Genomic DNA, 27431 nt, shown 5'->3' with positions numbered 1-27431 from the left:
GCAACTTACGTATTGTTGTCTGAGGTCCAATATGAAACACATTTGCTCCACCAAAGCTCTGAGGTTATGAGCATTATCGTAAGACAAAGGAGCTGATCGTTGACTACAGGAAAGGGAGGGCCGAACAGGTCCCCATTAACATCGATGGGTCTGTAGTGGAGCGGGTCAAGAGTTTCAAGTTCCTTGGTGTCCACATCACCAAAAAAACTATCATGGTCCAAACACACCAAGACAGTCGTGGAGAGGGCACAACAACACCTTATCCCCCTCAGGAGACTGAAAAGATTTGGCATGGGTCCCCAGATCCTCAAAAAGCTCTATAGCTGGACCATCGAGAGCATCCTGACTGGTTGCATCACCGCCTGGTATGACAACTACTCTGCATCTCACCGTAAGGCACTACAAAGGGTAGTGTGTACGGCCATGTACATCACTGGGGCTACTCGCTGTTTATTGTCTATGCATAGTCACTTTGCACGTTCCTACATGTACAAATTACCTCGACTAACCTGTACCTCTATATAGCCTAATTTCTGTTATTTTATTGTGTTACTTTTTATAAAAAAATGTACTTTAGTTTATTCTGTAAATATTTTCTTAATTCCATTTCTTGAACTGCATTGTCGGTTAAGAGCTAGTAAGTAAGCATTTCACAGTAAGGTTGTATTCGGCATATGTGACAAATAGAATTTGATTTGACTGGATACCAAATTTCTGTAGACATGTATATGGGGGCAGTGCAAAAACTCACAGAGATCAACATCAACATTAACAGTTCAGTCATGCATTGCACCCAGTTTCTCTCTAAAGATGTGCATGAGGAAGTTATGACCAATCAATTTGTGGTGTATAAATAGCTTCAGAACTGGTTCAAGAAAGACAAAAAAAAGAGAGAGAAAAAAAGCATATAAGGAAGTTGGCTTACGGACATTTAAACACTTTCCATCATACTCTCGGGAAAGTTAGGTTTAGTTGGGCTACATGTAGTTAAAAGTGTATCACTCTTATTGAAACATAACTTTTGTTATTTTACAGTTTCACTTCATGGTGCAATTATTTGCATAAACTGGTGATTTTCGTTTCCCAGCCGGCAGTGAAGGCATTAACTAGCTGTGTGCCTGCTCATTTCACTAGCACGCACACATCCATCTAAAGCAGCCGAAAGAGAGGTGTTCTCCACTGCTGAATAACACAGACCAGGTAAGAGCAGCTTCAAACCTAACACACATGCATATAAATACATACACCTTTGTTTATGTAGTGTGCACACCTACTGTAACTACAGTATATTCAGAAAGTATTCATACCCCTTGACTTTGTGTTGTGTTACAGCCAGAATTTAAAATGGATTAAGTACAATTATAACAACAGAAGGTGAGACCCAGATGCAGATGGTTTGAGCTCTGATATTTATTATAGTCCAAGGGGTAGGCAAAAGGCAGGTCGGGGACAGGCAAGAGTTCATAACCAGGTCAGAGTCCAAAACAGTACAGGGCGGTAGGCAGGCTCGAGGTCAGGGGCAGGCAGAATGGTCAGGCAGCCAGGCACAGAGTCAGGATGTTCAAGGGTCAGAAGCAGAAGGACGAGAAAAACAGAGACTGGGAAAAACAGGAGCTAGGAGAAAAACGCTGAACTGGCACAGACAAACAGAAAACACAGGTATAAATACACAGGGGATAATGAGGAAGATGGGCAACACCTGCAAGGGGTTGGAGACAAGCACAAGGACAAGTGAAACAGATCAGGGTGTGACAATAATTTAGTTTTCAGAATTATTTGCTAATTTATTGAGAATGAAAAACAGACATATCTAATTTACATACAGTGCCTTGCGAAAGTATTCGGCCCCCTTGAACTTTGCAACCTTTTGCCACATTTCAGGCTTCAAACATAAAGATATGTTTATCCCTGGGGCGGCAGGGTAGCCTAGTGGTTAGAGCGTTGGACTAGTAACCGGAAGGTTGCGAGTTCAAACCCCCGAGCTGACAAGGTTCAAATCTGTCGTTCTGCCCCTGAACAGGCAGTTAACCCACTGTTCCCAGGCCGTCATTGAAAATAAGAATTTGTTCTTAACTGACTTACCTGGTTAAATAAAATAAAATATGAAACTTTTTTTTTGTGAAGAATCAACAACAAGTGGGACACAATCATGAAGTGGAACGACATTTATTGGACATTTCAAACTTTTTTAACAAATCAAAAACTGAAAAATTGGGCGTGCAAAATTATTCAGTCCCCTTAAGTTAATACTTTGTAGCGCCACCTTTTTCTGCGATTACAGCTGTAAGTCGCTTGGGGTATGTCTCTATCAGTTTTGCACATCGAGAGACTGACATTTTTTCCCATTCCTCCTTGCAAAACAGCTCGAGCTCAGTGAGGTTGGATGGAGAGCATTTGTGAACAGCAGTTTTCAGTTCTTTCCACAGATTCTCGATTGGATTCAGGTCTGGACTTTGACTTGGCCATTCTAACACCTGGATATGTTTATTTTTGAACCATTCCATTGTAGATTTTGTTTTATGTTTTGGATCATTGTCTTGTTGGAAGACAAATCTCCGTCCCAGTCTCAGGTCTTTTGCAGACTCCATCAGGTTTTCTTCCAGAATGGTCCTGTATTTGGCTCCATCCATCTTCCCATCAATTTTAACCATCTTCCCTGTCCCTGCTGAAGAAAAGCAGGCCCAAACCATGATGCTGCCACCACCATGTTTGACAATGGGGATGGTGTGTTCAGGGTGATGAGCTGTGTTGCTTTTACGCCAAACATAACGTTTTGCATTGTTGCCAAAAAGTTCAATTTTGGTTTCATCTGACCAGAGCACCTTCTTCCACATGTTTGGTGTGTCTCCCAGGTGGCTTGTGGCAAACTTTAAACGACACTTTTTATGGATATCTTTAAGAAATGGCGCTCTTCTTGCCACTCTTCCATAAAGGCCAGATTTGTGCAATATACGACTGATTGTTGTCCTATGGACAGAGTCTCCCACCTCAGCTGTAGATCTCTGCAGTTCATCCAGAGTGATCATGGGCCTCTTGGCTGCATCTCTGATCAGTCTTCCCCTTGTATGAGCTGAAAGTTTAGAGGGACGGCCAGGTCTTGGTAGATTTGCAGTGGTCTGATACTCCTTCCATTTCAATATTATCGCTTGCACAGTGCTCCTTGGGATGTTTAAAGCTTGGGAAATCTTTTGTATCCAAATCCGGCTTTAAACTTCTTCACAACAGTATCTCGGACCTGCCTGGTGTGTTCCTTGTTCTTCATGATGCTCTCTGCGCTTTTGACGGACCTCTGAGACTATCACAGTGCAGGTGCATTTATACGGAGACTTGATTACACACAGGTGGATTGTATTTATCATCATTAGTCATTTAGGTCAACATTGGATCATTCAGAGATCCTCACTGAACTTCTGCAGAGAGTTTGCTGCACTGAAAGTAAAGGGGCTGAATAATTTTGCACGCCCAATTTTTCAGTTTTTGATTTGTTCAAAAAGTTTGAAATATCCAATAAATGTCGTTCCACTTCATGATTGTGTCCCACTTGTTGTTGATTCTTCACAAAAAAATACAGTTTTATATCTTTATGTTTGAAGCCTGAAATGTGGCAAAAGGTCGTAAAGTTCAAGGGGGCCGAATACTTTCGCAAGGCACTGTAAGTATTCACACCCCTGAGTCAATACATGTTAGAAACACCTTTGGTAGCCATTACAGCTATGAGTCTTTCTGAGTATGATGCTACAAGCTTGGAACAGACCTGTATTTGGGGAGTTTCTCCCATTCTTCTCTGCAGATCCTCTCAAGCTCTGTCAGGTTGGATGGGGAGCGTTGCTGCACAGCCATTTTCAGGTCTCTCCAGAGGTTCGATTGGGTACAAGTCCGAGCTCTGGCTGGGCCACTCAAGGACATTCAGAGACTTGTCCCAAAGATCTCGACCTGTTCCACAACAGCCCAGTCGATGAGGATGGGGCGTGCTCGGCCCTCCATTTCCTGTAGTCTGTGATCAGCTCTTTTGTCTTGCTGACGTTGAGGGAGAGGTTGTTGTCCTTGCTCAACACTGCAATGTCTCTGACCTCCTCCCTGTAAGCTGTCTCATCATCGCCAGGGATCAGGCCTACCACCACTGTGTCGTCTGTAAACTTAATGATGGTGCTGGAGTTGTATGCGGCCATGCAGTTGTGGGTGAACAGCATCGCCTGTGGGGCCCCCATGTTGAGGGTCAGCATGGCAGATGTGTTGCCCAGGATCAAGTTGCAGAGTGAGGTGTTTAATCCCAGGGTCCTTAGTTTAGTGATGAGCTTGGATGGCACGATGCATTCTCACATACAGTCGTATTAAAAAGTTTGTGCACCCCTCTGAGGCTGCATAATAATTTACTCTGTCGTCACAGAAAATGATCACAGTGGCATGCCATTCATTTTCTAATAAAAGCTGAGTACTGGGGTATTGTCCAGACAAAGAGTTTTAGTTAACAATATTAAGTTGTATGAAATTAAATCAGATGTGAAAAATATGCTATGCAAAAATGTGGGCACCCTTGTCTTTCTGTTGATTTGAATACCTACTTACCAACTACTTAGCACGGATTAATTGGAACACACAATTGGTTTGGTGAGCTCATTAAGCCTTGAACTTCATAGACAAGTGCATCCAATCATGAGAAAAGGTATTTAAGGTGGCCAGTTGTTCTCTTTGACTCATGGGGGCCTCAAAACAACTCTCAAAGGACCTGAAAACAAAGATTGTTCAACATTATGGTTTAGAGGAAGGCTACAAAAGCTATCACAGAGATTTAAGCTGTCAGTGTCCACTGTGAGGAACATAGTGAGGAAATGGAAGACCACAGGCACAGTTCTTGTTAAGGCCCGAAGTGGCAGGCCAAGTGAAATATCGGAGAGGCAAAGGCGAAGGATGGTGAGAACGGTCAAAAACAGCCCACAGACCACCTCCAAAGACCTACAACATCATCTTGCTGCAAATGGTGTCACTGTGCATCGTTCAACAATTCAGCACACTTTTCACAAGGAGAAGCTGTATGGGAGAGTGATGCGGAAGAAGCCTTTTCTGCACACACGCCACAAACAGAGTCGCTTGAGGTATGCAAATGCACATTTGGACAAACCAGCTTCATTCTGGAAAAAGGTGCTGTGGACTGATGAAACAAAGATTTAGTTATTTGGTCATAACAAGGGATGTTATGCATGGCGGCAAAAGAACACAGCGTTCCAAGAAAAACACTTGCTGCCCACAGTAAAATTTGGTGGGGGTTCCATCATGCTGTGGGGCTGTGTGGCCAGTGCCGGTACTGGGAATCTTATTAAAGTTGAGGGTCGCATGGATTCCACTCAATATCAGCAGATTCTCTGGTTAATAATGTTGAAGAATCAGTCACAAAGTTGAAGTTACGCCGGGGCTGGATATTTCAACAAGACAACGACCCAAAACACTGTTCAAAATCTACCCGGGCATTTATGCAGAGGAACAACTACAATGTTCTGGAATGGCCATCCCAGTCCCCAGACCTGAATATCATTGAGAATCTGTGGGATGATTTGAAGCGGGCTGTCCATGCTCGGGCAACCATCAAACCTAACTGAACTGGAGATGTTTTGTAAGGAGGAATGGTCTAAAATACCTTCATCCAAAATCCAGACACTCATTAGAGGCTATGGGAAGTGTCTAGAGGCTGTTATTTTAGCAAAAGGAGGCTCTACTAAATATTGATGTGATTTTCCTTTGGGGTACCCAAATTTATGCACCTGTCTAATTTTGTTTTGATGCATATTGCACATTTTCTGTTAATCCAATAAACCTAATTTCACTACTGAAATATTACTGTGTCCATCAGTTATTTGATAGATCAAAATGAAATTGCTGATCCAAACACCCAATTATTTATACATGGAAATCATGGAAATTGTCAGGGGTGCCCAAACTTTTTCATACGACTGTATGTGTTCCTTTTTTCCAGGTGGGAAAGGGAAGTGTGGAGTGCAATAGAGATTGCGTCATCTGTGGATCTGTTGGGGTGGTATGTGAATTGGAGTGGGTCCAGGGTGTCTTGAATGATGGTGTTGATGTGAGCCATGACCAGCCTTTCAAAGCATTTCATGCCTACAGACGTGAGTGCTACAGAGCAATTGTAATTTAGAGTTAGAGTTATTGAAGTAATTATGCATAGATAATAACAGAGGTTAGCAGCGGCATAAAAGAGGGGTTGGGGGGGCTATGCAAATAGTCTGGGTAGCCATTTGATTAGATGTTCAGGAGTCTTAGGGCTTGGGGGTAGGAGCTGTTTAGAAGCCTTTTGGACCTAGACTTGGCGCACCGGTACCGCTTGCTGTGCGGTAGCAGAGAGAACAGTCTATGACTAGGGTGGCTGGAGTCTTTGACAATTTTTAGGGCCTTCCTCTGACACCGCCTGGTATAGAGGTCCTGGATGTCAGGAAGCTTGGCCCCAGTGATGTACTGGGCCGTTCGCACTACCCTCTGTAGTGCCTCTGTAGTGCGGTTTGAGGCCGAGCAGTTGCCATATCAGGCAGTGATGCAAACTGTAGAAGCTTTTGAGGATCTAAGGACTCATGCCAAATCTTTTCAGTCTCCTGAGATGGAATAGGTTTTGTTGTGCCCTCTTTACGACTGTCTTGATGTGCTTGGACCATGTTAGTTTGTTGGTTATGTGGACACCAAGGAACTTGAAGCTCTCAACCTGCTCCACTACAGACCCGTCAATGAGAATGGGGGCGTGCTCGGTCCTCCTTTTCCGGTAGTCCACAATCATCTCCTTTGTCTTGATCATGTTGAGGGAGAGGTTATTGTCCTAGCACCACACGGCCAGGTCTTTTACCTCCTCCCTATAGGCTGTCTCGTCATTGTCGGTGACCAGGCCTACCACTGTTGTGTCATCGGCAAACTTATTAATGGTGTTGTAGTCGTGCCTGGCCATGCAGTCATGAGTGAACATGGAGTACAGGAGGGGACTGAGCACGTACCCCTGAGGGGCCCCCGTGTTGAGGATCAGCATGGCGGATGTGTTGTTATCGGCCTTACCACCAGGGGATGGCCTGTCAGGAAGTCCAGGATCCAGTTGCAGAGGGAGGTGTTTAGTCCCGCCTCTGGCCGAGAATTTTCTTGTTTGCTTATGGCCCTAGACAGCTCATGAGTGTGGTCTTAGTGCCAGCATTGGGTTAAAGGGGTTAATAGACATCTATGAAAAATATAGATGAAAACTCTCTTGGTAAATAGTGTGGTCTACAGCTTCTCATGATGTATTCTAACTCAGGCGAGCAGAACTTTGAGACTTCCTTAATATTAGAGATTGCATATGAGTTGTTCTTAACAAGGTGACACACAGAGATACACACTATTTGTTGTGTTTGTTGGAAAGCAGACTGAACCAGGTTTTCCTCTAGGGTTTTACCCGTGCTTGGGTCTATTCCATTTCTCTTTATCCTAAAAAACTCCCTAGTGCTTGCCGATGACAAGCATACCCATAACATGATAGAGCCACCACCATGCATGAAAATATGAAGAATGGTACTCAGTGATGTGTTGTTTTGTATTCAGGACGTAAAGTTAAATTCTTTGCTAAATGTTTTGCAGTTTGCAGTTTTACTTTAGTGCCTTATTGCAAACCGGATGCATGTTTTGGAATATTTGTATTCTGTACAGGCTTTCATATTTTCAGTCTGTCAATTAGGTTAGTATTGTGAAGTAACTACAATGTTGTTGATCCATCCTCAGTTTTCTCCTATCACAGCCATTAAACTGTAACTAATTTAAAGTCACCATTGGCCTCGTGGTGAAATCCCTGAGCAATTTCCTTCCTCTCCAGCAACTGAGTTAGGAAGGACGCCTGTATCTTTGAGTGAATGGGTGTATTGATACACCATCTATATTGTAATTCATAACCTCACCATGCTCAAAAGGATATTCAGTGTCTGCTTTTTTTACCCATCTATCAATAGGTGTCCTTCTTTGTGAGGCATTGGAGAACCTCCATGGTCTTTCGGGTTATATCTGTGTTCGAAATGCATTGCTCGACTGAGGGACCTTACAGATAATTGTATGTGTGGGGTACAGAGATGAGGTAGCCATTAAAAAATCATAATAAACACTATTATTGCACACAGAGTGAGTCCGTGCAACTTATTTTGTGACTTGTTAAACCTCTACGGGATCGGTGTCCCTATACCGGGAATGTTGTTGCTAACGTGCGCTAATGTGACTAGAATGACGTTGTAAGTGACAGCCAACAGGACATATGCGTGTCTTATATGTACAGAAAGCTTAAATTCTTGTTAATCTAACTGCACTGTCCAATTTACAGTAGCTATTACAGTAAAAAATACCATTGTTTGAGGAGAGTGCACAACAACAAAAACACTTTTATCTCGGCAACTGGTTAGTTACATTCACCTCTGAAGGTAAATAATGTACTTACATTCAGTAATATTGCTCTCACTTGTCATTTTGAGGGTCCCTGCGATAAAATGTAGCATAGTTTTGTTTGATAAAATCAATTTTTATATTAAAATGTAGGAACTGGGTTCTACAGTTTGAACCCCTGTTGTTTCTGGGGTTTATTGGTCACATACACATGGTTAGCAGATGTTAATGCGAATGTAGCGAAATGCTTGTGCTTCTAGTTCCGACAGTGCAGTAATATCTAACAAGTAATCTAACAATTCCCCAACGACTACCTAATACACACAAATCTAAAGGAATGAATGAGAATATGTACATATAAATATATGAATGAGCGATGGCCGAGCGGCACACGCAAGGTGCAATAGATGGTATAAAATACAGTATATACATGTAATATGAGTAATGTAAGATATGTAAACATTATTAAAGTGGCATTATTTAAAGTGGCATTGTTTAAAGTAACTAGTGATTAATTTATTCAAGTGACCAGTGATTGGGTCTCAGTGTAGAAAGCAGCCTCTCTGAGTTAGTGATTGCTGTTTAGCAGTCTGATGGACTTGAGATAGAAGCTGTTTTTCAGTCTCTCAGTCCCAGCTTTGATACACCTGTACTGACCTTGCCTTCTGGATGGTAGTGGTGTGAACAGGTAGTGGCTCGGGTGGTTGTTGTCCTTGATGATCTTTTTGGCCTTCTTGTGACATCGGGTGCTGTAGGTGTCATGGAAGGCAGGTAGTTTGCCCCCGGAATACATTGTGCAGACCACACTACCCTCTGGAGAGCCTTGCGGTTGAGGGCAGTGCAGTTTCTGTACCAAGCTGTGATACAACCCGACAGGATGCTCTCGATTGTGCATCTGTGAAAGTGTCAGGGTTTTGGGTGACAAGCCAAATTTCTTCAGCCTCCTGAGGTTGAAGAGGCGCTGTTGTGCCTTCTTCACCTCACTGCCTGTGTGGGTGGACCATTTCAGTTTGTCTGTGATGTGTACACTGAGGAACTAAAAACTCTCCACCTTCTCCACTGCTGTCCCTTTGATGTGGATAGGTGGGTGCTCCCTCTGCTGTTTCCTGAAGTCCACGTTCATCTCCTTTGGTTTGTTGACGTTGTGGTCTTGTGACATCGGGTGCTGTAGGTGTCATGGAAGGCAGGTAGTTTGCCCCCGGAATTAGTATGGTGTTGAACACTTGAGCTTTAGTCGATGAACAACATTCTTATAGGTATTTCTCTTGTCCAGGTGGGAGAGGGCAATGTGCAGTGGCGATTGTGCCGCCCGAACTGTTGGGGCGGTATGAGAATTGTAGTGGGTGTCGGTTAAGGTGGAGGTGAAATGTTGTTTTCCAGGACACCACACTCCGAGTGCCCTCACCTCCTCCCTGTAAGCTGTCTCATTGTCGTTGGTAATCAAGCCCACTACTGTTGTGTCATCTGCAAACTTGATGATTGAGTTGGAGGCGTGCATGGCCACGCAGTCGTGGGTAAACAGGGAGTACAGCAGGGGGCTGAGCATGCACCCTTGTGGGGCCCCAGTGTTGAGGGTCAGCGAAGTGGAGATATTGTCTCCTACCTTCACCACCTGGGGATGGCCCATCAGAAAGTCCAGGACCCAATTGCACAGGGCGGGTTGAGACCCAGGGTCTCCAGCTTGATGATGAGCTTGGAGGGCACTATAATGTTGAATGCTGAGCTGTAATCAATGAACAACATTCTTACATAGGTATTCCTCTTGTCCGGATGGGCTAGGGCGGTGTGCAGTGTGATGGCGATTGCATCGTCTGGGCAATATGCAAACTGAAGTGGGTTTAGGGTGTCAGGTAAGGTAGAGGTGATATGATTCTTGACTGGTTTCTCAAAGCACTTCATGATGACAGAAGTGAGTGCTACGGGGCGGTAGTCATTTAGTTCAGTTATCTTTGCCTTCTTGGGTACAGGTACAATGGTAGCCATCTTGAAGCATGTGGGGACAGCAGACTGGAATAGGGATTGAATATGTCCGTAAACACACCAGCCAGCTGGTCTGTGCATGCTCTGAGGACGTGGCTAGGGATGCCGTCTGGGCCAGCAGCTTTGCGAGGGTTAACACGTTTAAATGTTTTACTCACGTCGGCCATGGAGAAGAAGAGGGGGACACAGTCCTTGTTAGCAGGCTGAGACAGTGGCACTGTATTATCCTCAAAGCGGTCAAAGAAGGTGTTAAGCTTGTCTGGATGCGTGACATCGGTGTCCGTGACTTGGCTGGTTTTCTTTTTGTAGTCCGTGATTTCCTGTAGACCCTGCCACATACGTCTCATGTCTGAGCCGTTGTATTGCGACCCAACTTTGTTCCTGTACTGGCAAGACGGTAGGAGCAAGATGGCGTCGTGGTCGGATTTGCCAAAGGGAGGGCGGGGTAGGGCTTTATATGCATCGCTGAAGTTAGAGTAGCAGTGATCATGTGTATTACCCCCGCGAGTACTACAATCAATATGCTGATAGAATTTAGGTAGCCTTGTTCTCAAATTTGCTTTGTTAAAATCCCCAGCTACAATAAATGCAGCCTCAAGATATATGGTTTCCAGTTTACATAGAGTCCAGTGAAGTTCCTTGAGGGACGTCGTGGTGTCTGCTTGAGGGGGAATGTACACACCTGTGACGATAACTGTTGAGAATTCTCTTGGGAGGTAATATGGCTGGCATTTGATTGTAAGGATTTCTAGTTCGGGTGAGCAGAAGGACTTGAGTTCCTGTATGTTGTTATGATTACACCATGAGTCATTAATCATGAATCATACACTCCCACCCTTCCTCTTCCCAGAGAGGTGTTTATCTCTGTCGGCGCGATGCATGGTAGAAACCCGGTGGCTGAACCGATTCCGACAACATATCCCGAGGGATCCATGTTTCCGTGAAACATAGGATGTTACAATCTCTGATGTCTCTCTGGAAGGAAACCCTTGCTCGAATTTTGTCTACCTTGTTGTCAAGAGACTGGACATTGGCGAGTAGTAGTGGGCGATGAGCGGTGGGCGATGCGCATGTCTACAAAGCCTGACCAGGAGACCGCTCCATCTGCCCCTTCTGCGGCACCTTTGTTTTGGGTCGGCTTCTGGGATTAGATCCATTGTCCTGGGTGGTGGTCCAAACAGAGTATCCGCTTCGGGAAAGTCGTATTCCTGGTCGTAATGGTGGTAAATTGACGTCGCTTTTATATCCAATAGTTATTCCCAGCTGTAAGTAATAAGACTTAAGATTTCCTGGTGTAACAATGTAATAAATAATACATAAAAAAAAAACACTGCATAGGTAGCGAGGCGACAATCTCTGTCTGCACCATCTTATTATTTTACCAGATCTAATCTGTTATATTATCCTACATTAATTTCACATTTCCACAAACTCCAAAGTGTTTCCTTTCAAATGGTTTCAAGAATATGCATATCCTTGCTTCAGGTCCTGAGCTACAGGCAGTTAGATCTGGGTATGTCGTTTTAGGCGAAAATGGGGAAAAAATGGTCTGGTCCTTTTTTTACTTTTTTACTTTATATTTTTACTCCTGAACTGATTTAGGCTTGCCATAACAAAGGGTTTGAGTACTTATTGACTCAAGACATTTCAGCTTTCATTATTTATCAATTTGTAAAAATATATATAAAAAAAGACTTTCACATGATGGGGTATTGTGTGTAGGCCATTGATACAACATCTCAATTTCGTCCATTTACAATTCAGGCTGTAACAAGAAAATGTTGAAAAAATCAAGGGGTATGAATAGTTTCTGAATGCACTGTAACCACTTATTCTGTCTCTCGTAGGATGCATTTGCACAGGTAGCCCATTTCTGATATTTTTTCCTCGAATGATTAAATGACTAAATGTATAGCAGTTACAACACTGTAAAGACCCAGCTTTTAGCCTTATGATAATGATAGTGTAGTGTGCTCTAGATAGTGAGTTCTATTTTTCTGCTCTGTGAACCATGGGTTTATAATCTTGCCTTGTATTCTGCTGTTTAGGTGTTTCCTGTACATTTTGCATATTTGGCCCTGATATTAAAGAAGATGAAGAGAAGAGACACGCCCCAATTCAAGCAGAAGTCCACTCACAACTTGGGGAAAAGTAAGCAGTGCAGTGGAAACCCACTCACACACACAGAGACGCACCTGCACACACTTTGCACATGCATATTCGCATGTACTTTTACACACATATCAATGCAAGAAACACAGCAACTGGGCCAAAAGTATGTGATCGCATAAGGAAAATCTAGTGTCTACTCTGCCCTCAGATACCATGCCAGCCCTGACATTTCTTGACTCTCTGCCCAAAAAGAATCTGAGTTCTGAGGTGAGAATGCAGCCCAGGGCATTCCATTGTTCTCTACCTGCATTTATGAGCTAAGAACAGGGCATACTGTACAGAAGGGCGCAATAACAAAACACACACATTTACACTGAACAATACTGTGTTGATTGAGTTGACACACATACACTCATAATCATGTGCAGCACCGCAAGCATGGGTGTAACATTGTATTTTATTTGGTGATATTACTACATTAGTATGTCTTGATAGAGGAAATATGGTATGTGGTATGAGTGACCCACAACATTTGACACATGCAAAGGTTGGATGTACCTTCAGTTTTTTTCATCAGAGAGAGAGCAACAATTTGGAGAGATTGTCACATGTCAGGCCTTTAAGGAGAGCATAGCCTCTGTACCAACAGTCCATATAGTATGTCTGTAAACACTTCCTCTATAACTGAGTTGCTGTTGGTAATAAGAGAGCTGGTTCTCTTATCTCTGCTGAATGGTGTAAGAGACCTTCTCTTTCCTAAATTTAGAGGCCTCGCTGCCACCATACTGTTACGCAGGAGCTGGTTTATCAAGTGAGCTTAAGCCTACAGAGCCCATGCCTACGCTAAGCCTAAGGTGTGTTTTGTGTGCTTTCACACACAACAGTGTAATTATTGACTCTGACTACCATTTGTATGGTGTCCGTCTGGTATGTCTTCACAATAATTCATAAGAGGTGTTACATAATACAATTGCAATGCCAAAGTTACTCAAGCATAACAGTAACTTGAGAGAGGTTGTGGTTATGTGTGGCTCTGAGTGGGAGTGAAAGATGGGGAAGTAGTTTTGTGTCTGGGGAGGGCAAGAGAAGACAGGACTGACAAACATACACAGAACTCTGTGGGATGGGCATGTACTACAGCAACACTAGTCATGTTTTGCCCAATTGTTTTCCTGCAAAGAAAGGAGAGGCCAGGAGATGAAGCTCAGCTGTAAAGAAATACAAATAAATAGAACTAGTCCCCTGAGAGCACCACACACTCCACTCATCTGATTCTGTAGCAACAGGACACAACACTGAACAGGTAAACAATGCACAACTTACTGTATCTACCACCTTCTCAACTGTATTACACTTTGGAGTAAGTAGTAGGCCTGTGTGTCTACATTCTTTTGGGGTTTTGCATGTTTTGACTGGAGATGATTTACATATTTTGAACTGCCCTCTAGCTGTCTTGTTCCAGACACTTTCCATTCCCTGTCAGTGGACTAGTGTTATTATTACACAGCCCAAATAGTTCCTGGAATTTGTCACCCTGGTGATTCAGCATACTGCTGTTGGATTACATTATGTTTGCTTATGTAAGGGCTTGGGGAGAAAGCTTGCCTGTTGACACCCAGCGTATAGTAAGGGTAAAGGCGGACACTAGGCCACTCACTGCAAACAGGATTCGGTACTCTATGCCTGGTATCCTACGTCAAGGTCTATCAAAGTATATGGGGTTGGGAATGTATGCAGTTTACTGCAACATTGTGTCCTGGCTGGTTTCATTCAGTATGGCACAATGTTTCAGGGACAGAGTGTTCCATACATTGCCATTAGCTCTAATGGTCACAGAACATTTTATTCTGTCAGGTACTTGTATTCTTGGTCCTGTTCTGGATTATGGAAACCTGTTTAATCTCAGTTGTCTGGCCAACACAGTAAAGGGCGTGGTTGCTATGCTCCTGGCAGTCAGGCAAGGCCCAGATCTGGGTATGGCTTTTAGTAGAGGCAGCTGGTACAGACAGACAAGCATGTGTTCTCTCTTTGTCATTTAGTAGAGCATCTTGCTTGCCTCCCTCAAGGACATGGCTAGAAGATCAAAGGCAAAGAGGTTGCCTCCTGCCAGTAATGATCTATTCAAGAAAGCATTATGTCCTCTGCTCTCCTGTTCCCCTTAGAACTGTTATAGTGCGTTGTGGGTGGTCAAGAAGCCATCACCCCATACTACAGTAAGTCACTGCCTCACCCCCGTGCTGAGAGCCAGTTGTGACATACACAGCTTGGATTAGCTGGCCTGGTTTCCGTGATGCTCCCAGTCTCCTGAAATAGAGAGGGAGAAGGATACTCAAGACACAGCAACAACCAGCTGCCTCATACAGATAAACAACTGAGCAAAGCCAGAGAAAGACACACTGAAATAGATAAAGACACTGTATCACACTGAAGAGACAGAGGCAGTTAGAGACTACTGTCAAAACAGAGACCAAGACAGTCACAACAGGCAGTTAGAGACCACAGTCAAAACAGAGGCCAAGACAGTCCCAACACGCAGTTAGAGACTACTGTCAAAACAGAGACCAAGACAGTCCCAACAGGCAGTTGGAGACTACAGTCAAAACAGAGACCAAGACAGTCCCAACAAGCAGTTAGAGACCACAGTCAAAACAGAGACCAAGACAGTCACAACAAGCAGTTAGAGACTACTGTCAAAACAGAGACCAAGACAGTCACAACAAGCAGTTAGAGACTACTGTCAAAACAGAGACCAAGACAGTCACAACAAGCAGTTAGAGACTACTGTCAAAACAGAGACCAAGACAGTCCCAACAGGCAGTTAGAGACTACTGTCAAAACAGAGACCAAGACAGTCACAACAAGCAGTTAGAGACTACTGTCAAAACAGAGACCAAGACAGTCACAACAAGCAGTTAGAGACTACTGTCAAAACAGAGACCAAGACAGTCCCAACAAGCAGTTAGAGACTACAGTCAAAACAGAGGCCAAGACAGTCCCAACAAGCAGTTAGAGACTACTGTCAAAACAGAGACCAAGACAGTCACAACAAGCAGTTAGAGACTACGTTCAAAACAGAGACCAAGACAGTCACAACAAGCAGTTAAAGACTACAGTCAAAACAGAGACCAAGACAGTCACAACAGGGAGCCACACCTGCATCATAGTAGTGATCAACACAGTCATAGAAAGAGATTCACAAGAGAGACAGAGAGTCACCACTGGGAAATACAGACTCGTCACTCAGAGCCAGAGAGCCAGGCATGGCCCGGATGACTGCAGAAGGTAAGAGTGAGCGATCAAGCTACCTACTGACCATCTTGTTGTGTTGTGTGATGATGGACATTAAGTGAAAGGCAGAGCTCATTGAATGCCTATGGCTTGGACAACTCTGAGGGTCAGGATCTACGGGATAGAGCACTTCCTATGTGCAAGAAAAGACTGACAATAGCCAAACGCAGAGAAAGGGGCATTTTCAGAGGAAATGAAAATCAGTTAGGATAAGTTGACAGTTTGATGATGATGTGTGTTTGGATTCTATGTTATGGTGTGTAGAGTCATTGACCTTCCTCACAGTGTAACATGTACGCTGGGAGTTGGGAAGCAAGTCCAGGGAGTGTTTTTAATAAATAAATGAACATAGACCAAAACAAACACACGGGTAGCGTACAGACATGAACACTGGAACAGAAACATAAAGGCCTCGAACCAAAGGGAGTGACATTTATAGGGAAGGTAATCAGGCAGGGGATTGAGTCTGATGAAGCGCTGATGTGCGTAACGATGGTGACAGGTGTGCGTAACAATGAGCAGCTTGATGACTTCGAGCCCCGGGTGAGGGAGTATACGTGATACATGGACTCAAAGTGAACAACTAAATCATGACAGCAAGTAAAACACTTCATAAATGACACTGTTTTTTGCTATCATTAAAACTCACCTAATATGCACTGTTGTTGACTGTGTTGTATGTAGTCACATCCAAAATGATTTTCACTTGATAAAGATGCATAAAAATAAATATATCTAAAATAATACAAATACCGAGCTACAGTATATTGTCAATGCAAAAAAAGGGACCATTATAATATTGTATTCTAATACAATTGCTCAGAGAAAGAGAGCAATAATACAATCCAAAATAGATAGGTGCTAATGTTATTGGCACCCCTGTTTTCAATACTCCTGCACCCTCCCCTTGTGAGGATAACGGGAGACTTCTTCTAAAATGTTTTATGAGATCAGAGAACACATTGGGAGGGATCTTAGACCATTCCTCAATACAGAATCCTTCCAGATCCTTGATATCCTTTGTCTGCGCTTATGGACTGCCCTCTTCAATTCAAACTACAGGTTTTCAATTTTTTTATTTTTTATTTTACCTTTATTTAACCAGGCAAGTCAGTTAAGAACAAATTCTTATTTTCAATGACGGCCTGGGAACAGTGGGTTAACTGCCTGTTCAGGGGCAGAACGACAGATTTGTACCTTGTCAGCTCAGGGGTTTGAACTCGCAACCTTCCGGTTACTAATCCAACGCTCTAACCACTAGGCTACCCTGCCGCCCCGCTCAATGGGGTTCAAGTCCGGAGACTGAGATGGCCATTGAACATTTAAAATGTTGTGGTCAATTAACCATTTCTTTGTGGATTTTGATTTGTGCTCTGGGTTATTTTATTGCTGGAAGATCCACTTGCGACCAAATTTCAGCCTCCTGCTAGAGGCAACCAGGTTTTTGGCAAAAATATCCTAGTACATGGTAGAGTTCACATGATGCCATTGACCTTAACAAGGGCCTCAGAAACAATGGAAGCAAAACAGCCCCATAACATCAAAGATCCACCACCATATTTTACAGTAGGTATGAGGTTATTTTCTGCATATGCATTCTTCTTTCGAGGCCAAACCCACCACTGGTGTGCATCCAAATAGCTATATTTTCATCTCATCTGACCATAACACCCAGTTCTTATCCAAGTGCCAATGCCGTTTAGCAAACTCCAGGATTTACATTGGTTTGTTGCTCTCAATAAAGGCTTTTATTATCCAATACCAGGGAATGGTGTCCAATACCAGGCAAGATTACCATTATTCCAATGGTTTTAAACTTCTTAATTCTTGCCCTAATAGTGGTATATTTGTATTTTGTTGGGGGGATTGAGGAAGCTGTTCCCCAATATGGTCCGTATTACAAAATATATATATTTTCTTGCATCCTGTGCGGTATTCATATTTCCATGATCAGCTATAAGTTCATAAACACTTTATATATTGACATATCCTACTATATGTCACACACCTCCTCACACTTGTATGTTTTTATGCATACTCAACCTCAACCAGTGCAGCAAAAATTACACAACCAAAAGTATGTGGACACCTGCTCATCTCACTCCAAAATCATGAGCATTAATATGGAGTTGGTCCCCCCTTTGCTGCTATAACAGCCTCCACTCTTCTGGGAAGGCTTTCCCCTAGATGTCGGAACATTGCTGCAGGGACTTGCTTCCATTCAGCCACAACAGCATTAGTGAGATCGGGCACTGACGTTGGGCGATTAGGCTTGGCTCGCAGTCGGCGTGCCGATTTATCCTAAAGGTGTTAAATGGGGTTGAGGTCAAGGCTCTGTGCAGGCCATTCAAGTTATTCTACACCGATTTCAACAAACCATTTCTGTATGGACCTCGCTTTGTGCACGAAGATATTGTCATGCTGTAACAGGAAAGGGCCTTCACCAAACTGTTGCCACAAAATTAGAAGCTTTGTTCTAGAATGTCATTGTATGCTGTAGCATTGACTTCCCTTCACTGGAACTAAGGGGCCTAGCCCGAACCATGAAAAACAGCCCATTATTCCTCCTCCCCAAAACATTACAGTTGACACTGCATTGGGGCAGGTAGTGTTCTCCTGGCATCCACCAAACCCAGATTCGTCCGTCGGACTGCCAGATGGTGAAGTGTGATTCATCACTCCAGAGAACACGTTTCCACTGCTCCAGAGTCCAATGGCGGAGCGCTTTACACCACTCCAGCCGACGCTAGGCATTTTGCATGGTGATCTTAGGCTTGTGTGCGGCTGCTCGGCCATGGAAACCCATTGCATGAAGCTCTCGACGAACAGTTATTGTGCTGACGTTGCTTCCACAGGGAGTTTGGAACTCGGGAATGAGTGTTGCTACTGAGGACAAATTATTTTTACGCGCTATGTGCTTCAGCACTTGGTGGTCCCTTTCTGTGAGCTTGTGTTGCCTACCGCTTCGCGGCTGAGCCATTGTTGCTCCTAGACATTTCCACTTCACAATAACAGCACTTACAGTTGACTGGGGAAGCTCTAGCAGGGCATAAATTGGACGAACTGACTTGTTGGATAAGTGGCATCCTATGATGGTGACGTGGAAAGCCACTGAGCTCTTCAGTACGGCCATTCTACTGGCAATTTTTGTCTATGGAGATTGCATGGCGGTGTGCTCGATTTTATACACCTATCAGAAAGGGGTGTGACTGAAATAGAAGAATCCACTAATTTTAAGGGTTGTCCACATACACTACAACATATGTTTTTCCTGTTTTGTATCATATTGTACAACAGCTAATGAAACTAAAACTGTAAAAGTGTGATCAGTGTTATTTCCTGATAGTGGTTGGTTTAAATCAGCCTGTTTGCATGGGCAGGAGTTTCGGCTTGCCTGGTGACATTACCAGTTGGTAAATTGGTTAATAGACCAAAAACAAGGAGAATTCCAAACCTCTCTGCCAATAACAGCTAGGTTTACCTTTCCCCTCCCCACTCAGACCACAGACAGTCCTAGCAAAATTATTGCTTGAAAAATATTTTTTTGCTAAAAATACATTTTTATACATTTTAATGGAAAACTATTACAGTAAGGTACACAATTGTTATGCAGAAATGTTTTGATGTTGATATACAAACAGCTGCATTGGACCTTTCAATACATTATTAATGCTTTTTCTAAAATGATTTATAAACAAAATATATATAGTCACTTACATAATTGGACACAGAGAGGCTGGGTGGGTGAGTCTTCATTTATACGTAATTTATAAATCCATTTTAAGGACATTGAGCATATGTCACAACCATGTGTGTTAAACCTAAAAAAGGACATTATATTTCATGTATACAGTGTGCTCGATCAATCCTGCATAATAAAAACTCCTGTGTATTCGTCTGTTTCAGTAGAGATGCCGCGTCAGTTCCCCAAGGTCTTGCTGAGCGAGGTGGATGAGTCAGTGCGTCTGCTGGCAGAGAAGGTGTATGCCTCGGCACTGAAGGAGGAGGACACCAAGGATTCCCTGTCCATGTACACGGTGTCCGAGGACTGTCCCATCGGCATGAACCAGGTCCGGGAGCGAGAGATGCTCAAGGAGATCGCTGAGCAGTACTCTGAAGAGAGCACTAAAAGGTCAGAGGGCACAAATCAATTAATGGGGTCTAATTGTCAGTTTGATTCCGTTCAAGTCAAATTAACTTAAATTAAATTCCTGACTTTTTGTCAGTTAGGTTAATTTTCCTCAAGTGACTTGAACATCATGGAGTTGACCTCACTTGATTTTCAATAGGAGTCTGCATAGAGTCTGTATTTTCCACCTATCGACTTGTATGATGTTGGTTTCTCCAGGAAGAAGAGTTTCAAAATGAAGCGTTCCCAGTCGTTATCTCAGCAGTTCCCCAGTTCCCTCAACATCTGTCCAGAGTGGGCTTTGTCTGTGGTCGCCCCTCTGTTCACCCCTGGTGCCCACTCCCTAGAGTTCCAGAGGGTCACCATTAGCGGAGACTATTGTGCAGGGGTAAGGGGCATTATACAATAATATATTCATTCATCATGTAATCACATCACAAATCATTTCCTACTACATGCAATGGCTGAAAAGTTATATCAAGGCATGGGCTGGCCATTTCTAATTCCTATGGTCTTGTCAACACATGTTTTTCCCAGATCACAGTGGAGGACTATGAGCAGGCAGCCAAGACCCTGATTAAAGCCCTGTTTATCAGGGAGAAGTACTCCAGGCTGGCCTACCATCGCTTCCCCAGGACCACCGCCCAGTTCCTCCGCAGCGCTGAGAACCAGAAGTGGAACGTGGAGGAGGAGATCTTGCCAGGTAGAAAATCAAACTGTACACAGCTGGGCATCAACCACATACCAATACCTGCTCATCAATCTAACAAGTTCTACAGTGTAGGACATTTGATCAAAGTGCTCTAGGAACAGCTTTGCCTTGATTACTTCTGAGCTCAAGCTTTCGAAAAGGACCCAAAGGAATAGTAACTCCACTCGAGACACTCAGATTCTTCTTAAGCTGTTTCCTCTCTCCCTTCTGTTTACCCATCTAATCCTGTCCTCTGTAGACATGTGCCCCTGCCCTCAAGAGGGGGAGGATCCATACACTACGGAGGGCATCCCTGATGATCTGAACTACGCATTGCAGATGAAGGACGGCATTGTTTATGTGTACAATGACGCAGAGGCCCTGAAGCAGCAGCAGCCCCGCAGCCTGCCCTACCCTGACCTGGAGACCTTCGCCATTGACCTCAGCCATGTCCTCGCCATGATCGCCGACGGGCCCACGTGAACACCCCGCCGCCCACATCATCACCTCACACTGACTGTTGCCCAATTCTCAATGACCCATCTATTACGGTGTTTGTAATATCATCTAATATCATTCTTCTCACAGGAAAACCTACTGCCACAGACGACTGAACTTCATGGCCTCCAAGTTCTATCTGCATGAGATGCTGAATGAGATGGCTGAGCTGAAGGAGCTGAAACGTGTTCCTCACAGAGACTTCTATAACGTCAGGAAGGTTGGTGATATATAGAATATGAGGTGTAATACAAATAAATAGGGTTGAACAACTCCCATGATTACATTTCACTGACTTAAGCTGTGCTTTAGAACAAACTGGCACATTTTTTCTGGCTTATGTTTCCTCATACATGCAGGTAGACACTCACATCCACGCAGCTGCTTGCATGAACCAAAAGCACCTGCTGAAGTTCATCCAGACCACCTACAAGACCGAGGCGGACCGAGTGGTGCTGGAGAAGGGGGGCCAAAAGCTCACCTTGAAACAGGTGTTTGACACCCTGACCATGGACCCCTATGACCTCACTGTGGACTCCCTGGACGTTCACGCTGTAAGAATGTTCCCAAAACACTTCATATTCTAATGCTTGAAATAATATTGGACAGTATTTAGGTTATTACAGTTTATAGGTTACATCAATTTAACACATTTAAAACACCTATTCTGCTTCACGATTAAACTGTTCATGAGCAGTTTATAGCACCTTTATAATGCACATATGAATATTCAGAATTAAGTCTGTAAACAATTGCAGTTTGGCACTAGGTTCCATGTAACTTGGCAGCAGTTTCTCTGAGAATGGTGTTTACTCTTAGGGAAGGCAAACATTCCACCGCTTTGACAAGTTCAACTCCAAGTACAACCCAGTGGGAGCCAGCGAACTCCGAGAGATTTACCTGAAAACAGACAACTACATCAAAGGGGAATACTTTGCTCGCATCATCAAGGTATAGCGTCAACTTATGCACAACTTCACTATCATGGGCATCTCTAACATCCTGCTATTCACTTCCTCTATAACAGGAAGTGGCCCATGAGTTGGAGGAGAGTAAGTACCAGCACGCAGAACCCCGTATGTCCATCTACGGCCGCTCCCCTGTCGAGTGGGAGAGCCTGGCCTCATGGTTCATCCAGCATAAGGTGCACTCCCCCAACATGCGCTGGGTCATCCAGGTGCCCAGGATCTAGTAAGTGCCACGAATAGAAGAATTATGCACATCCAAACCTGGCACAGAAGCTGGACAAAATTAAGATAAAGGCAATGCTGCTCTCAATGCTGATTTTAAAACTAGTGACACTATAATGCTTCAGCCGTAATGGTCTTTGTAAGACTACACCACTTGTAATGGTTCCATGGCAGTGGACACGTATAAAATGTGACGTGTTACATTGTAAACCAGGGTGATGGTCCATATTCAATAGCTGTTATTTAACTTTTACCCCGTTGATTAACAGCTCTTGTTTGCACATACCAATTAATGGTAGGTGTGTAAGACGCACAAAGGCTAGAAGGAATGGTGCTGCTACTTGTACAAACAAACGCAGTGGTCAACATTATTATCAAATCAATCAACAGTTGAACTGAATCAATCATCAGTCTTACAGTGATCGAGCAAATTACATGTCTAAAGATATCCGTTTCACAAATGTATTGTTTTGTCTTGCAGTGACATTTTCAAGTCGAAGAACATAATACCGAACTACGCCAAGCTGCTGGAAAATATTTTCCTCCCACTGTTCAAGGCTACAGTCAATCCACAAAAGAACAAGGAGATGCACGTTTTCTTGAAATATGTGCGTATTTACAACACACGGCAGGGTGGCTAAACTTTATCAGACTGCTTCTACAAGTCAGAAATGTTGGTGAAAGAGCTATAATTCACATTCATCCTAATAATCAAAATGTTGATATTAGATTGCATTTATACAGTGGTACTTTACCCTGGGTCTCAAAGCATCTTACAGTGCATGAGAGTACCTCACTACTTCCTCCACCACCAATAGGTAGCACCCTCCTGGGTCTAGCATCATGCATGGCAGACATTTTGTGCCAGAATGTCTACCGTGCACCAGTTTATGGCACATGCTCAGATCCACACCTCCTGTCCTGTAGGTAACTGGGTTCGACAGTGTGGATGATGAGTCCAAGCACAGCGACCACATGTTCTCCTACAAGAGCCCCAAACCTGAGGAGTGGACCTCAGGCGAAAACCCACCCTACAGTTACTACCTCTTCTACATGTACGCCAACATCATGGTGCTCAACAACCTGAGGAAGTAAGTCCATGCTCCGGACCAGGGTGTCAAGTAAACATGTATTGTATTGATAGTATTCCCATGTGTAGCCTACTGCTATGATTGAAGGTAGACTCAGCAATATAAGGTATAATATATATTTATTTGTCCTACTGTTACATAAATATGTCTTCTCCGTCTTTATGTAATGTGACGCGTCATTGTTTGTTTTCCCCAGGGAACGAGGCCTCAATACCTTCCAGTTCCGGCCCCACTGTGGCGAGGCCGGGTCCATCACCCACCTGGTCTCTGCCTTCCTCACGGCAGACAACATCTCCCACGGCCTCAACCTAAAGAAGGTCCGACACCTCAACTCTGACCCCTAATCATTACCTATGAAATGGCCAAGATTGGGTAGTAACAGATTACATGTAACAGGGAACATTATAATCTTTAAATGCGGTGCTGAGCCACAGCTTTCAGTGGGAAAGGAAGCGTTTCACTTCTGCTCTGATCCATTTCAAATCTCCAAAACGGACAAAATTGCTTGCTTTCTAACAGAAACTTTTTTTTAACCCAAAAAAGTCAGACAGCCCACTGGCTGAGAACTGAGTTATTCCACATTTCATCAGGATCATTGTGTCAAAAGGGCATTATTGATCAACGCAGCTCCATCCTGTTTAGTTCCCAATGTCTGGGATGACACTTGACAAATCAGCTGCTTACTCAGCTACATTTCTAGTTTCAGTGGAAACGAGTACACCAAAAACGACCTGCATCTTTGCAGACAGATCTACGTGTTTTTGTAAACTTTTAGTCTAGTCAGAATATTTGCACAATTGATCATCCAAATCATGAAGTAATCAGATTTATCTGGGATCTGTTACATCTGTCTATTGAAGGCGTTATCATACCTGACTGTTATGTTAAGGGTTGGTCAGTAAATCAAGACCTATATTTGCACAATCGAAGATGAGATTTGGGAAAGCTTTCTCTGGAACTTGACAGTGAAGCTGACCTTTTAGTAGTGATGCCATTTCATCAAGAAGATGCAGCAGACAGCTGAGCCAGCTTTTGCCTAAATTAGGTAGGCAGTTAGAAAGGGAACTGATCGGTCATGGCCCTGGACATGGGTCATGGCCAAGACAAAGGGAGTGTTGACGTCTCTCCATTACTCTCCTTCCCCAGAGTCCTGTGCTGCAGTACCTGTACTACCTGGCCCAGGTCCCCATCGCCATGTCTCCTCTGAGCAACAACAGCCTGTTCCTGGAGTACTCCAAGAACCCTCTCAAGGAGTTCCTCCAGAAAGGCCTGTGTGTGTCCCTGTCCACCGACGACCCCATGCAGTTCCACTACACCAAGGTCACTGGGCACTTCAGTAGATAGATCTAAAAGGATTGGATAGGTGTAAGCAATGTGGCAGAAGTTACAACTAGCCCACCAGAAGGCAAGATGAAGCTATCACCATAATGTTTTATATCTATCCAACCCAGCCGCACAGCTGCAAGAGTAACAATTGTAAAATCAATGTTTGACGGTCAATCTTCTGTGTGTGAAATAAAATAGCATGTTAGCAAAGAAGCTTTGGGAAAACTCCCGTCTGTTTGTTCATGCTGCAGGAGGCCTTGATGGAGGAGTATGCCATTGCAGCCCAGCTGTGGAAGCTAAGTACCTGTGACACGTGTGAGATCGCCAGGAACAGTGTGCTGCAGAGTGGTCTGTCTCATCAGGTACAGTAAACAACAGCAAATACTTGGTAAATAGAACTGCTTGATAAATTGTAGTGTTGTGGTAAACACTAGTAATGCCTGGCATGCTATGACAGATGTCTTAAACCTCCTGAAAATTACGCTCAGGCTGACTGTTCAGGAGAACACACCATGACATCACCTCATAAGTGATTTCTGTAGCCATCCCCTCCTCATGTAATTCCTGAGTATGCCTCAGTGTGCTGTGTCACAGAGGTGACATATATCCCCCTTTACTCCTGCCAGGAAAAGATGCACTTCCTGGGGCCCAACTACCTGCAGGACGGGCCGGAGGGAAATGACATCAGACGGACCAACGTGGCTCAGATCCGCATGGCCTACCGCCACGAGACTCTGTGCAATGAGCTCAGCTTCCTGGTGGAGGCCGTAAAGACCGAGGCCAGCGGAACCCAGGTAGAGTGACCACAGCAGAGAGACCCTTTTCACACTACAGAGCTGAGCCAGGCATAACCAAGCTGAGCCGTACAGTGCTTGCCGTGTCAGTGGTTACACATTCACTGCACAGTAGTTGCTAGAACCATGCTGGAAAGGTCAATGTGAAAAGATAGTATCTGAGACAGCACTGTATGGTTTGGGTCAGGAGATAATGTGAACTTTAGTCTCTCTATTTCAGCTCTAAACCACAGCCAAATACTGTACTGGGTCGTTCCATGAAATTAGTGCCTTTTGCCTCCCTTTGTTATTTTATGTAGAAATTGTAGACCAATATTGAATTTTAAAGCCTTTTATATTAAATAGTGACTTTTAATATAGACCACATGGAGAATTCAATCCGATTTTTTACTTGAACGAAGACTTGCTAAAGTGCGAAAACTCAGCATTTTGACATGTCCCAACATGCACCTTCTGTGACTTCTCGGAAGATTCAACCCATTTAACCCTTAAATGTCTCAAGTTTTCACCATCATGGTAAAGCCCTAGTTATTTTGTAGCTTTGACAAAGTCATTTCTAAAAATGATTATTAATTTAATCTGATTAGTGATTTATTTACATCAGTCCCTCATTTTAACGTCAACCATGTTACGTGAACTGAAATTCTGTTTTAATATATTGAAACCATTCCTTTATAGTTTTTTCAAAAGAAACATTGAAAATCTAATAGTCAAATCATAGTGTAAAAGCAGGTGAGCTGGTTCTACTCTTCTTGGCCATTTGCTGGTGTTTAGTGGCAGAAAACTGAGAAGGTCAAGCATAACACGTCAACCCTGTTACCCATAGATATACAGATAGAAGCTTGCATTCAATTGCCCCTCCCTGTTGTACACAAGCTTCTATTCCCACTCTCACATGGGGATTTATTGCTGATTTTAAGATGAAATCGTCAACCCTGCTACAGTCAACCCTGTTACTTTATTTGGCACTTAATAGGCTCTAGTAAAAAAAAAAATACCTTGAGATGGGAAAATGTGTTTTTTATTAAGTTGAATGTGTGCACTTTATGATAATGTAAAATTAGGAGAACAGACATTTTTTTTAGAGCAAGTTACACTTCTCAAAAGGCACCGAATTGGTGGAAAGATCCAACTGTTACTGGGCTATGGTAATACTGAGAGAATAAGGCACCATGCTATATGAATAAGACCGTACTGTGTAAGCTACACCACATCAAGCCAAGCTAACAGCACCATACCTCATTTGCATGCAGGTTTTTTTATCTTTGAGAAAGCAGAACTTACTCGCTACCTAATTTTCTCATGTTCAACTAGAAAACCAGTTTTGTATTTGAACATGAGAGCCAGAGGGACACTGCCTGTACACTGCCACTCCCAGGTCCTGTTCAAAAAATACTACCAACTGTGCCAATACAAGAGTTCTCACGCCAGAATGAAAGCCAATCCGAGAGCATAGCCATTTTTTTGTTGTTCTTGTCTTTCTATTTGAATTACAGTACATAAATGGTAGAAGGGATATTATTGTGTTCTATCAGGTGAAGGGACTCACATTTAAAGAAGTTACTAAGTTCGTAGCTGGGTATGAGAGCGAGTGGTGTTTTCTATTATACAACTTTGGTAAGGTGTTAACTACGGAGCACTTTCTATAATGTTGAATGCTTCTCTTATGTGGGCATCATATCATGGACAAAAAGCATTGACAAAAAGGTGAACTGTAATCATGTGGCGACTATGACAAACTTTCATCCTAGAATTGGTTAATTGTCTGAATGCAGCATAAATGTCACTCAACTGTACATGTATGATCGGGAAATTTGTTTTTATATGACAATAAAGAGATACTTAGAATAGGTGTCTGTGTCAAATACTGTAACAAATGCACCTGAAACACAAAGTTGGTCAACTATGAGACTGACAACCACCTGAGGTTGCCAACATGTAATAAAA

The 27431-nt window shown here is 43.4% G+C and overlaps 1 protein-coding gene across 6 annotated transcripts; it reads left to right on the top strand.

The window, feature by feature from the left end:
* Window positions 1-858: 858 nt before the first annotated feature.
* On the top strand, window positions 859-27332 carry LOC110499075 (AMP deaminase 3). Of its 6 annotated transcripts, none has more exons than XM_021575972.2 (16): window positions 859-1200; window positions 12414-12516; window positions 19675-19897; window positions 20114-20282; window positions 20432-20597; window positions 20845-21064; window positions 21174-21303; window positions 21443-21637; window positions 21903-22034; window positions 22111-22274; window positions 22755-22881; window positions 23201-23364; window positions 23561-23681; window positions 24511-24684; window positions 24942-25052; window positions 25317-27332. In XM_021575972.2, exons 2-16 carry the CDS (start codon window positions 12459-12461, stop codon window positions 25491-25493), a joined length of 2331 nt encoding a protein of 776 aa, XP_021431647.1. In that variant the 5' UTR covers window positions 859-1200; window positions 12414-12458; the 3' UTR covers window positions 25494-27332. The 6 variants fall into 6 exon arrangements, with proteins under 6 accessions (XP_021431647.1, XP_021431637.1, XP_021431679.1 ...); XM_021575962.2 differs by having other exon boundaries at window positions 19672-19897; XM_021576004.2 differs by lacking the exons at window positions 859-1200; window positions 12414-12516 and adding an exon at window positions 13582-13780.
* The last annotated feature ends 99 nt before the right edge of the window (window positions 27333-27431 follow it).

Source organism: Oncorhynchus mykiss, chromosome 2 (assembly GCF_013265735.2).
Source record: "Oncorhynchus mykiss isolate Arlee chromosome 2, USDA_OmykA_1.1, whole genome shotgun sequence".
NCBI lineage: Eukaryota > Metazoa > Chordata > Actinopteri > Salmoniformes > Salmonidae > Oncorhynchus > Oncorhynchus mykiss.
This window is presented reverse-complemented; position numbering and strand designations above follow the sequence as displayed.